Source organism: Agelaius tricolor, unplaced genomic scaffold (genome assembly GCF_023055355.1).
Source record: "Agelaius tricolor isolate 1412-34295 unplaced genomic scaffold, bAgeTri1.0.p SCAF_22, whole genome shotgun sequence".
NCBI classification, from domain to species: domain Eukaryota; kingdom Metazoa; phylum Chordata; class Aves; order Passeriformes; family Icteridae; genus Agelaius; species Agelaius tricolor.
The window spans coordinates 12,401,174-12,414,559 of NW_027269282.1; the positions used below are offsets into that span (position 1 = coordinate 12,401,174).

The window sequence follows — 13,386 nt, forward strand, 5'->3', positions numbered from 1 at the left end:
GGGGTTTCACTTTCTCTTTGCCATGGGAGGGTAAAACACGGCAGAGGTGGGGGAGCTGCAGGGCCCAGGAGCTGCCAGGGGGGTCTGAGGGGATGTGGGCACAGATAACAGGCGATAAATTTTCATTAGACAGCAGGATGAACAGATTGAAACACCCTGAGGAGCCTTGACAGGAGTGCTGTGTTTTCATGCAAAGACTCCAGGTGGGTGTGAGGTGTCCTGTGGAGGGTCCTGCCAGGTGAGAAACAGGGGAGCTCTTGTTCCAGGAGCTGAGAGTGATCTCCTCCTCTCAGGATGCCTTGTGCAGGCTGCCTTAGAACAGAGGCTGGGCAGAGCTCCAGAATAAAGCAGGGATTCATTCAAAGCATCTCCTCCATGGATCCACCTTGGGCAGCACCAGAGCCCAGCCAGGGCTGCACCCAAGATGAACCAAAATGGCCCCAAAATGCACGGCCGGGCACGGGCTCTGTCCCTGGGATCAGTTCTGCTCCATTTGCATCTTGCAGTTCATTGTCCCATCCCAGCTTTAGCCCCTGCAGTCCCACCCTGCTTGTTTTTCTCTCTCCAGCCCACGGGGTTTGTGCTCTGGGGCTGAGATTTGGATCATTTGTCCTTGGTGCCCAGCTGGAGCAGGAATTGTTTTGTCTCCCTGCTCTGTGCACAGAGCTCAGCATCCCCTGATGTGAGCCCAGACCCACACACTAAAGCAGCACAGAATGGGAAAAATAGAAAAGCCAAACCTGAGGGATCACTCTGGGCCACCACAGCACCTCACATTCGCCCTCATTTCTGTTTGCAGAATTTCTTCCTCCTCGGACCCTCCCAGAACCACGTCCTGACATTGCCAGTCCTGGGGAGGGGCTTGTTAAGGGAATTTGGGGGGTTTGAGGCAGTGCCCAAGGCCTGGTTGGACATTGGGGCTTGGAGCACCCTGGGATGGTGCAAGGAGTCCCTGGCCATGGCAAGGGTGGGGTGGGATAATCTCTGAGGCCCCTTCCAGCCCAAAGCAGGGAGATGAAGCTGCTGATGTCCCCTCTGAGCAATGTGACCACGTTTTGATGACTGTTCAGGTCACTGGTGTTGACACCCAGTGTTTCACAGAAGGCTGATTTGTTACTTTATTTACTTTTAATCTGTTGGTGAACTTTACACCCCTGGGGAATGAGAGGAATCAAATACCAGGCTTGGCTCATGGCCCCTTGGATTATTTTGTTCTTGGTTGTAGTAATTTAAATGGAAATAGGGGAGATTTTAGATGGGATATTGGGAAGAAAATGAGGGTGGGCAGAGCAGCTGTGGCTGCCCCTGGATCCCTGGCAGTGCCCAAGGCCAGGCTGGACACTGGGGCTGGGAGCACCTGGGACAGTGGGAGGGGATCCTGCTGTGGCAGGGGTGGAACAGGATAATTTTGAGGGTCTTCCCATCCCAAACCAGTCCGGGATTTGCTGCTAATCCAGGTGCATTTGCTTCTCTAGACTCTGAGTGGAGCACTCCAGAGTTCAGCTGGGGAAGGGGAGGTTGGGGACCAGGGGCTCCCCCGCCAGCAGGGACAATCTGAGTGTGGCTGTGCTGAGTGCTCCCAAAAAACCCCAAATTATTCATAGGAATGAAGCTTTAGCAGAGTGTGAATTTGCTAATTAATCAGTTTGAAGTATTGTCAAGTAGTTTTTGGTCCCTGCTTCTTGTCTGGCACCTGGAGCTGTGGAAAAACAAGTTACTAATATTGGGCTGAATATGTCAGAATATGGGAATTGAGAAGGGGAAGTCACTTGTTGTTTTTATCACTTCCCAGAATCTTAATAACAAAGGGAGTTTTGCTATCAGTGTGTTCATCTTCAGAGCTTAATTCCAAATTGTGTTGAGTTTAAGTCTGATAATATGGATAAGAGTAATCTGATCATCCCTATTTTAATTAAATCTTAATTTCAGTGATATGATTCAGAAATGATTGGTGTGACTAAAATGTTTTTCCTAAACATCAAAGCCTTCCTGGCTCTGCAGTGAGGAAGAGTTTTGTCTGACAGACAAGTTAGGTGCACCCTGAAAATTACATTGCTGCAGAAAGAGTACCAAGATAATTGGATTATCTAATAAATTTGATAGCCATTGAATTAATACAGCATTTTAAAATACAAAAATAAAGATTTTTGATTGAAGCATAAAGAAAACTCCCATTTAACAGACTATGGAAAGAACTAAAAGAGCCTTAAAAAAAATCAGCTTTCCTTTTGCATGCTAATTTGATGTGTGATCCCAAAAGATACTTTTGATTCTGAAAGGAATAGGTAAAAATGATTTCATGTCATTATTTGAGCTGCCTTGATTTTTTTCAAAGATCTGCTGAATTACAATGTCAGCTTTATTCTTATTTAAAACATGGTTACCTTGTCTGGATGGGTCGATTTTTAGCACTGCTTCCATTTTACCTCCTACAAGAACACCCTGAAATTGCAGCCATGAAATTGCTACCTTGAAATTTCCCTTTCAGAAAATGAGAATATTCTGGGCTTTACTGCCCTGCCATTTACTGGGAATTTGCCCTGATCTTTACTCCAGGTATTCAACTGCACTAAATAAACCATCAAACCACAGAATGGTTTGGGTTGGAAGGGAGCATCTAGTTCTGACTGCCAAGCTAATATTTATTAGGCTTTGCATAAATAAATGTATATTTCTAGTAGAGACACCTTAATGCTCCCAGATCCTTGTTACAGTCTGTTTATTCATGATATTGTCCGTGACCATCCCGTAACTCCTGGTAATTCAAATATTTGTAAGTTCCCCAGCATTAATCATAGCCTGGATTGTTTTACTTCCTCTTGTATTTTTACTTGTGGAGTTGTTGAAATGTGCAAGCAGCCTGGGAGCTGCAGTTGTAAACCTTTAAATACCTTTCCAAATGTTTACATTCCACTGGTATTTGCTCCATGAGGGCTCCTGGTGCCTTTGAATCCTCACAATCCCTTCCCATCACTGATGTCTGAGCCTTCAGAGGGGATGAATTTATCAGAGGAGTTGCAGGTTAGAAGGCAGGAAAATGGGGCAGCTTTGGGGCCCCTCTTTAGTGCTGGTTTCAACTTCCAACCAGTCAGTGGCAATGTGAAAATAAGATTTGGTGTCTCTCCACTCTGGAGAATCCCAGCCAGGACAGCGTGTCCAGCCCTGGGGAGGAGCTGGAGCTGTGGGAATGAACCAAAATGTTCAGTGCGAACCAAAATGAGTGGGAATGAACCAAAATATTCAGATGGAGGAAAGGCTGGGAGAGCTGGGATTGTTCAGACTGGAGAGGAGAAGCTTTGGAGTGACCTCACTGTGGCTTTCCAAGGCCTAAAGGGGCTCCAGGAGAGCTGCAGAGGGACTGGGGACAAGACATGGATGGACAGGACACAGGGAATGGTTTTAGCTGGGAGAGGATAAATTTGGATGGGATATTGGGAATTGTTCCCTGTGAGGGTGGGCAGCCCTGGCACAGGTGCCCAGAGCAGCTGGGGCTGCCCTGGATCCCTGGCAGTGCCCAAGGCCAGGCTGGACACTGGGGCTGGGATCAGTGGGAGGTGTCCCTGCCATGGCTGGGGTGGCACTGGATGGGATTTTTAAGGTCCCTTCCAGCCCAAACCATTGTAGGACTCTGTAACACCCAGGAGGACCCAGAGCTGGGACTTCCCTGTGAGACTCGTGGTGGTGGTTTCATGGAGAAAATGAGGCAGCATCAGGAAACTGAGTTATGGAGAAGTCATCTGGCTCATTTTGCTTGGTATTTAAATGCCAGAGGGATTCTCTGCAGACACTCAATTCCAAGAATTAGTTTGCAAAGCAGAACTTCAGAAATAGGTGGTTTCAGATCAGGGGGTGGATGGGGTGACCACTAAAGGTCCCTCCAGGCCAGACTCAGAGTGGGGAGTGCAGTGCCAGGGGGGCTGTGCTGGCCTTGCCCAGTGGGATTCAGTTCTGAGATGTTAAACTCACATTTACTGGTACTGGTGGTTCAGCTTCTCTTTTCCTGGCTGGGACTGAGCTTTCAGTGTTTGCCTGGGAATCACTTCTCCACAGACACCTCAAAAATGTTGCAGCAGTTCTGTGAAAGGAAGAGAGAGGTGATTTTTTTTTTTTAATTGTGTAATTGTCTGAGGGAAATTTTAACTCCCTTGTGATGCAAACTTGTTGTTTCCCCTGTCATGTCATGGGTCTTGTCACAGAGCTAAAGAGAACCAGCACAAACCCCCAAACCCCTGGAGCATTTTGACATCCTGAGGGTGACATTTCCAACTCCATGCAAGTGGCTGCATTTTGTCTGTGAGGGACAAAACCAGAGATTTTTTTTTTTGTTTTTGTGTTTCCTTGCCAGCCTTGGCTTCCAGGCAGAGTTGCAGAACACCCCACAGAAGGTGTTGGGTGGTTATTCATCCTCATCCAGCCGCTCCTTCCAGGAGTGATTTCCTGAACCCCTGCCAAGCTCCTGACTGCAGTTTTGTCATGCCTGTCACTTTTATCTTTATACACCACCTAAAAGTCATCCCTCATGCCTTTTATTGCCTCCCCTGTCTCTGGGTTATGATGTTGATTTATGGGCCCTTTTTCCCTGTATGTCCTGAGCTCACCTGTGCCTCTCCAGGAATTTTCCCCATGCCCTCATACCCTGTGGAGCACCCAGAGAGTTTCCAGCTGCCCCCAACACTCAGATGGTTTTGTAGCCATCAGTTCTGGGTGCTTGTCTGATCCACATGAATTCTTTCTGGATTATTGCAGGTGTTGCTTACTCCTAAATATTTTTTTGAATCCCAGAATTGTTTGGGATGGAAGGGAACTTAAAAATGGCAGGGACACCTTCCACTGTCCCAGGTGCTCCAAGTCCTGTCCAGCCTGGCCTTGGGCACTGCTAGGGATCCAGGGGTAGCCACAGCTGCTCTGGGAATTCCATCCCAGCCAGGAATTCCCTCCCAATATCCCATCCAACCCTTCTGTCAGTCAGCTCTCAAAGACCACTGTAGGAATGGCAAAAAAACTCCTTAAAGTGTGTAAATGTAGTTCAAAAGAGAAAAAAAATCCGAAATACCAGCAGCAGCAGAAATTGCCTTAATTTTGGGAGAGTGGTTGTAGGGTTGTGTTTTGCTTGCTGAAGGTTCAGTCTGGGAGTTTGGCTTCCTTAAATAAAACATGTTGGGTTTTTAATGATTTTAATCTGTTCTGTATTGAATTATTCAGTAGAACGAAAAGGTTACAGAAGCATAATGAAAGTGAAAGGTAAAGAGACACTTCCACAAAACACTGTGAACAGAAGGGTGAGACTCAGAGCTTGTACCAGATATAACAAAGATGTTCTTTAATCTCCATTCTGAGAAAAATGTCATTATTCCTACTTGTTCTTATATTTATATAGAATTTTAGTGAATAAAATCTCTTAGAATTTCAGTGAATAGAATTCCTTTGAAAAGTGGCATTTTATATATATATATATATGAAAGGTGGTTGAGAGGCAGCTGATGTGCATGAGGGCACTGCAGCAAACCTTTTAATGGGCTTCAAATTCAGCTTGGTGCCTTATAACTGTTCAACTTTCTCTGATTACAGGGAAATTGAAAAATATCTTGGATTTTCTCAGCAGCACTGGTTTGGTTGTGCTTTTGGCGAGGGAGAAAAAACCTGAAAAATAATAAAAATTAACTTTCAATTTGAGTTTTGCCTGTATCAGGTATTATGAAGCTTTTGGTAAGCAGAGGCAGGTAATGGGGCAGAATTTTTGGTGCCTTAAGCACAGTTTTTGTGCCAGATGAGGCAATCCCTGTCTCATATTCCACATTTCTCGTTCTGTCCCCAGACTCCACCGAGGAGAGCACCTTGCACAAGGAGCTGCTGACTTCCCTGCTGATCCTGGTGCTGGTGGTGATCATTTTCGTGGTGCTGGTGGGGTATTTTTTCAGGTGGGTGGTTTTCCATGGGCTCAGCCCATCCTTTCTTTGAGCCCTCCCACGGAAGCAGAAGGGAGGCAGAGCCTCGTGCCTGCCCTGCTCTCCCTGCCAGCATGAACAGAAAGAGCTTCTCCAGAATTACATTGTCTGTAAAAAAGGGCCTGGGGGGAAATGCTGCTGCTTTGCTCTTGCCAGAATTGTGGATTGATGTGGTGCCTCTGTTGTTCCAGGTTCAGGAGACACAGGAAAGCTGTGGTCAACTCCGGGGACAAGAAGATGCCAAATGGGATCTTGGAAGAACAAGGTATGGGCAGATTCGCTTTCAAACTCTCACTTTTATTTCTGTCTTTAATTCAGAATTACTCAGTGTTTGCTTTTGTTTCTAATATAAGTGACAAAGTTGTTGTTAAAGAGAAAATAGTCTGAAAAAATACAATCACAAATAGTTTGGGTTGGAAGGGACCTTAAACTCATCCAGTTCCAGCCCTGGTGCCATGTGCAGGGACATCTCCCTGCCCTTGGCTGTCCCCTCCAAGCTGGCCTTGGACTAGAGATCCATATTTAGAAATCATACTCAAGCAATCTATGGAAAATTTTAACTTTCAGTTGCTGGTTTGAAATAGGTTTCACTTTGTGATGCAGCAAATGTTTCTGTGTAAAACCTCCCTGGCCTCTTTGGAGATGTTTTACCAGGGTGCCAGCTGAGATCCACATTTGTGACACTGTGATCCTTGTATTTAGAGAAGGAATTGCAGGATTTCTTCTTAAAATGGGGGGAAAGTCCTTAACACTGTGATCCTTATATCTGGAGAAGGAATTGCAGGATTTCTTCTTAAAACGGGGCAAGAAGTCCTTAACACTTTGTGAATACACTGGGTGCTTTCTGAACGTGAGGCAAGGGGTTGAGATGGGGCAGTTTGAAGGCAGAGGTGCTGAAATAAAACTCTCTGAGGAGTTCAGTGTGTTTCCCCCTGGTGTGAGTGGTGCTGGGTTTGTTTCTGCCCATGGGGAACTCCAGGCTGGCTCCTCTGTGGGGCCCAGCTCAAACCAGGGAGGGCTGGGCAAGTTGTTCTAATCACAATCCAGAGAAAAATGATCAAGTTAAAGATGAAATAATCAATCTGTGGTTTGTGTCAGCCCCACTTGACCATGTGTGAAGGGATGAGTGAGCTGAAGAGGGTGACAGTCAGAGGAAAAGCCAAAAACCTAAAAATACCCATCAGCTTCCTGCTGGGGTGTTCCTGTGCACAGGGCAGCAGCTCCTCTTGGGGCACAGCTTCTGATGGCAGCCAAGTTATAGCTAAATTATTATTTATTATTATTATTATTAGCATTATTTCCCCTTGAAATTAAATAATCTGGCAGCACCTCTTTGGTGATAAGTGCCAAAAGCTGTCCTTGCCATGTCAGCAGAAAGAGCCTTCTCCTTTTCTGAATAACCCTTGGTCACTTTTAAATCCAGTGTAACTAGAGAAATCATTCCTTTCACCAGCAGTGGTTCTTCTTGACACCATTATGCTCTCAAAGCAACCCCTTGGCCTATGATTTGGTGTTTTAATTTCCTCTAAATCCCCTTTAGCACCTCAGGGTGTCATGGCAGCAGTTTGCTTTGGCATCTCTCAGCACCAGGATGAATATGTGGTTGGGATCTGTGGCTCTGGCCGTGCCTTTAACACGTGCTGCCCTTGTGCTGACAGAACAGCAGCGGGTGATGCTGCTCAGCAGGTCTCCCTCGGGCCCCAAGAAGTATTTCCCTATTCCTGTGGAAAACCTGGAGGAGGAAATCCGGATACGCTCGGCCGACGAGGGGAAGCTCTTCAGGGAGGAGTTTAATGTAAGTTTTTCTTACATGGATGGCTGAAAATGGGGGAAAACCCAAAATATTTGTGAGTATTAATAATTCTGTGTTTGGTGCATGATTGGTGCTGTTCCTACGGGTTCTGTCGTGTGTGGGGACCTTTCATCTGGATAAAACCTGGAGTTTTTACTGATTGGTGATGCTGAATTGGTATTATATGAACTGTTTGCCTCTTGCTAACATTTAAAGAAGTCCTTTAGTGTTTGCCTGAAGCTGGAGGAGAGGAACATTGAACATAAACCTCTTCAGCATTGCTTTTCATGGGGGTGCTGGGGCTTTTGGGGGATCTGGGTGTTTCACCTCCATGGGAGGTATTTAGAGGGGAGGACGCAGTGCGGCCTTAATATTGCTCTGGTGGGGTTTGACTTCTTTTCTCCTGATAATTTGACTTTGTCTTGGTGAGATTTGACTTCTTTTTTCCTGAGAATTTGACTTGTGGCTCTTGGTTGCCATCCCAGCACTCCCCTTTTGCAGCTCAGAGTTTCTGTGAGATGTCTCAGCTCTCAGGGTTTTCCTGTTGAGCGTGGCCTTGGGCAGGATTTTGTGGTTGTAGGGATGAGCTGCACCTGGAGTTTGTGCTGAGCTCCTGCAGGAGTCCTGTGGAGAAACAGAGCACCAGGAGTCTGAGTTGGGGGCTTTTTTCAGATTTTTTATGACTTGACTTCACTTCCCTCCACAGCAGAAGCAGAGCAGGAGTTTAAATGTCAGGCGTGGATTTGTGAGAGCCAAGGCACGTGTTGATTAGGCAGGCTGCTGAGTTACCTCCTTAATTGGGAGCATATTTAGAGCTGCACTTTGGTTGATGATAAATTTAAACCACAGACTTTTGCCTTATCAGACAGGGAGCATTGTGGAAATCCTTGTTCTCAAAGCTGAAAATGAAAGTGGTGAGGACCAGCCTGACACGGTGTGCGCTGGTGAATTTGGACTCTCCTGATGCATTTGCTCTGAGGTTCAGAATGAAACAAACCATCTGTTTTCATGTTTAAACCCCTCTTTGCTTTGGTAATTTTCTGCCCTATGCTGTGAGCATATGGGATTCTGTCCACACCCAAAAACCTGGGGTCTGATCCCCAAAAATGAGCAGTGGTGGGGTTGATGCTCAATGTGGTTGTTTTTCCTGTGGCTGGATGAGCTGTGTGCTCCAGCCTGGGAGGGCTGGAAGTGTCCCAGGCCAGGCTGGACAGGGCTTGGAGCAGCCTGGGACAGGGGAAGGTGTCTCTGCCATGGCAGGGTGGCCCTGGATGGGTTTTGGAAGATCCTCCCAACCCAAACCATTCCATGATTCTCTGGTTCTGTGCCTCAGCCCTGCCCTGGGGATGCTCCAGGGATCTCTGCCCACTCCACATCCCACATGTCAGGGGCCAGGCATCCCTGGGAATATAGATACAGGAACTCCAGTGGGAATTAGGGACAAATTTGGGCTGAAAATGGTGAGTTCTGGGAGCCAGGCACGTCCACCAACCTGAGGAGTTTGGCCCCTTGGTAAAAAGAAACCAGACTTTAAAAGATGAAGACACCCAGCAGGGAGAACAGAGTTTTGAGGACAGTTCCTGACTCTGAGGACAGTTCTCTTGGATTTATGTGCCTAATGTTGTTCTCCAGCACCTTTGATTTTGTCCTTAAAGCCTGCATGACCCTCAAGAGATCCATTGCACCCCTTGGACACTCACCAGAACAGCAGAGGCTCCTTCTTTTTTTATGTGATTCCTTTGTGAGCATTGGGCACTGGAAGAGTGTGTTCTTTCTTCACAGGAAAAAAAGGAGAACAAAAAAACTAAAATAAAATTGATTCCTTTCTGTAAAGCCCCTACCTCTGTTGATCATCCCTGGAAGTTTGGGATTATTGCCTTGATTTTCAGATTAATTACTGAAAAGCTTCCCCTAAGAGCTTTCTTTTGAAATTTGAATGCTGGCTTGATTAAGACACCCCTGTGGCTCCTCCAGTGCTAAAAATGTGCTGATCCTGGGCGGGCTGAGCCTCTCAGAGCTCCACTGGGATTTCAGGGTCACTGCCTGGGGACACAGGTCAGGGTGGGGTGGCACAGACGAGGCAGGACCTGTCAGCTCCTCGTGATTTGGGGTGGATTTGGGAGGGTGGATTTGGGAGGATGTGCAGAGGAGCAGCTGGGGTGATTCACATCCTGCCCGTGGGTGCAGCAGGAGCTGGGCTCTGCTCTGGGCTCAGCACCCACCCTGGGCACCAGGAGCTGCCTGGGCCCTGCAGGGCTCAGGAGATCTGGCCAAAGATAATTCCTTTAAATGGATTTTTCATTTCAGCCCTGACCCCCCCAGCATACAGGAAACCCTGCAATCGTGGGCTTGGTTTGCTGGGGCTGTTGTAGCACACGAAGCTGTGAATGGAAAAGAGAGGAGGTTGAAAGAGGGCTGAGGAAAAAGGCTGCTGTCAGGAAAATCCAGACCTTCTCTGGCTGTTACTTGAAAATTGGGTGCCTGACTTGGAGTTTGAAGAGATTGTGGTTAAAAAGATAATTATTTCATAGGGTCACAGGATGGTTTGGGTTGGAAGGAGCTTAAAGCTCATCCAGTTCCAACTCCTTGCCATGGGCAGGGACACCTTCCCCTATTTCTTTTTTGGTTTTGTGTTTCAGAAATGTACTTTAATCAGCAAAATGGGCTGATAAAAAGCCACGAGCTTCATTCACATGAGGAATTAAGCAGTCTGACAGCAGCTTTATTCTCAGCCCTCTTTCAGCTTCCTCTGTTTTCCATTCACAGCTACCTGTGCCACAAGAGCCCCACAGATCAAGCCCACAGTGCAGGTTCCCTGTGTGCTGGGGGGTCAGGGCTGCCTGTGTCCCCCTGTGTCCCCCTGTGTCCCCCTGTGTCCCCCTGTGTCCCCCTGTGTCCCCTGTGCAGTTCTGGGGGATTCCAGCCCTGCTGTGCCCCAGCCCTTGCCCTGTGTGGCTCAGCCTGGCCTGGGAGGCACAGGGGGCACCAGGTGCTGCTGCCTTCCCACACTGCTGGGATTTCACCTCGCTGGGACCCACCCTGCTGCCACTGGGGCTTCTGGAGCTCAGCTTAAGGAACTTCATGAAATCCACTGAAAAAACTTCTTGAAATTCGGTTCTGCTTTGGTCCATTTGCAGTGGCAGCGTCTCAGCTGTGGAGGAGCTCACCTTGGGCACCTCCTTGCTTGCATCTTCACCCTCTGCTCTGCTTTTTCCTGTGGTTTATTGTCCTCCATGGCTGTTGGGTTATTTTTGAGCCAGACTAAATTTACCTGCACTCAGAACTCAACTCACGCTGCATAAAAACCCTTTGTTATTAAAATGATTTTAACCCAATAATAAAAAAATGGTTTATTATTAATAAATAATATAATAATATTTTAATAATATGCAATAGTATAATATAGTATCTATTTTATGTATTATAATATAATATAACTATATAATTATAATATGATTATATAATATATAATATATAATAATATATTAATAATATATAATAATATATATTTTATAATATATTGATATTCTATATTATATTATAATTATTATCATATGATATAATAATGCAAAATAACATAATAATAAAATTATTATATTATCATTGTTTATAATATGACAAATACATAATTTTTATATTTATATTTGTATTATTTATTATATTATAAAAATTAATATAATAAATTTCTATTGATTTATTATATAATTTATTTCCCCTTCCTCCTTTTCACCCAGGGCTGGGCCCTCACCTGCAGAGCTGAGCAGGATGTTGGGTTTGTGATGCCCTCAGCAGTGGATGAGGGGCTCAGCCCAGCCCCTGTGGCTGCTGTCAGTGGCTCTGAGTCACTGTGGCAGATGGCAGCTCCAGGCAGCAGCTCAGAGTTGAACAATTTGCTAAATAACTGTGATCTCGGAGGGAAAAGATTCCTTCTCTCTCCCCAGCTGCTGAGCTCCTTGTCTGGAGTCAAACCTGCCAGGATAGAGAGGAATTGAGGTTACTGGGGGGGAAAAAGTTGAAATATATTTAGTGTTGTTGGATGCAAATTTTCCCTAAGCTGTGTGCAGTCAAAATTGTTTGTTTTCTAACACATTGACTCTATATCTTTTTTTCTTTTTCAGTCATTAACGTCTGGATATGTGCAGGGAACGTTTGAAATGGCAAATAAGGAGGAGAACAGGGAGAAGAACAGATATCCCAACATCCTGCCATGTAAGCCTTTCGCTTTTCTTGTAAACCAGACAATTCATTTTGGCACTGAGCAGGCTGCTGGTGGTGCTCCTGTGCTGAAAATACTCAAATAACAACAATTGCACTGGTCAGAAGTGCTGTTCCTGTGTTGTCTGTGGTTTGGGAGCTCTGTGCTTTTCCAGGCCTCCTGCTTGCAAGGAAATACCATATTTCAGATTTAAATTTCAGATTTTTGTCCTTCTTTTCTTTCAGATGATCATTCCAGAGTGATTTTGACCCAAATTGATGGAGTCCCACCTTCAGACTACATCAATGCATCATACATAGATGTGAGTTGAGGGCTGCCCACAGCTGGCCAAACTTTGGCCATTAAAGAAGTAATTCTCTGCTAGCACACCTTGGCCTTTCACCCCTTAACTGCTGTGGCATTTGTTTCCACAGGGTTACAAAGAAAAGAATAAATTTATAGCAGCACAAGGTAACTCCTTCTCATTTCTCTCTCCTCTCTAGCTCAGGGCTGAGCACATTTAATTATAGATGTGGTGGAGAGGTTGTTTTTAGCTGCAGGTGGTGGTCAGGGGGAGGCTGGGTTTGGAGGTTACAGCTGAAATGAGTTTGAGATGTGTGTGAGGGGAGCAGCTGCCTCCAGGCAGTTCTGTAGGTTCTGCTCTGGCAGGGGCTCATTTCCCCCTCCTGACCCTCTTTGCTGGAAATAGTAGTTAAAGTAGTGAAAAGATAAAATAATGTTTGAGTTAATGTGTTAGAGACTCTTCCTGTGCCTGAAGGGGCTCCAGGAGAGCTGTGGAGGGACTGGGGACAAGGGATGGAGGGACAGGACCCAGGGAATGGCTTTAAACTGACAGTGGGTAGATTTAGATGGGATTTTGGGAATAAATTGTTCCCTGGGAGGGTGGGGAGGGGCTGGGATGGAATTCCCAGAGCAGCTGGGGCTGCCCCTGGATCCCTGCAGTGCCCAAGGCCAGGCTGGACACTGGGGCTGGGAGCACCTGGGACAGGGGAAGGTGTCCCTGCCATGGCAAGGAGTAGAAAGTAAATGAGTAAATGATTTAAATGTCTTTAAAATCTTTTCCAGCTCAGACCATTCTGTGATTCTATGAGTGGTATTTCAAGAGAGTAGATTCCTTCTAAAAATGTAGATTTGGGTGCATGATGATGTAAAAGAAAACACGAGTGGGGGAGGGTTATTTAGTACATAAATACAGAAATTTGGTAGATTCCAAAGCTGTGCAGGTGTAGCAGGCACAGCTGTGGGTGGGTGCCCAGGGCAGGGTGTGGGACTGCTCTGGGCTCTGCCCCATCCTCTCCTGAGCATTTCCCTGTTCTGTCTGCAGGACCCAAGCAGGAAACAGTCAATGACTTCTGGAGGATGATCTGGGAGCAGAAATCAGCCATTATTGTCATGTTAACCAACCTGAAAGAAAGAAAGGAGGTAAGGAGCTT

At 46.1% G+C, this 13,386-nt stretch overlaps 1 protein-coding gene across 5 annotated transcripts in view; it reads left to right on the forward strand.

Annotated features, from left to right (window-relative positions):
- PTPRE (protein tyrosine phosphatase receptor type E) overlaps positions 1 to 13,386 on the forward strand; it is a 92,366-nt gene that overhangs the window by 59,640 nt on the left and 19,340 nt on the right. For all 5 annotated transcript variants that reach the window (XM_071446123.1, XM_071446124.1, XM_071446121.1 and 2 more), the window contains exons 3-9: positions 5,816 to 5,918; positions 6,137 to 6,210; positions 7,604 to 7,740; positions 11,856 to 11,946; positions 12,178 to 12,254; positions 12,367 to 12,403; positions 13,278 to 13,375. In XM_071446123.1, coding sequence (XP_071302224.1) covers positions 5,816 to 5,918; positions 6,137 to 6,210; positions 7,604 to 7,740; positions 11,856 to 11,946; positions 12,178 to 12,254; positions 12,367 to 12,403; positions 13,278 to 13,375 — 617 coding nt within the window. The remainder of the gene's footprint in view (positions 1 to 5,815; positions 5,919 to 6,136; positions 6,211 to 7,603; positions 7,741 to 11,855; positions 11,947 to 12,177; positions 12,255 to 12,366; positions 12,404 to 13,277; positions 13,376 to 13,386) is intronic.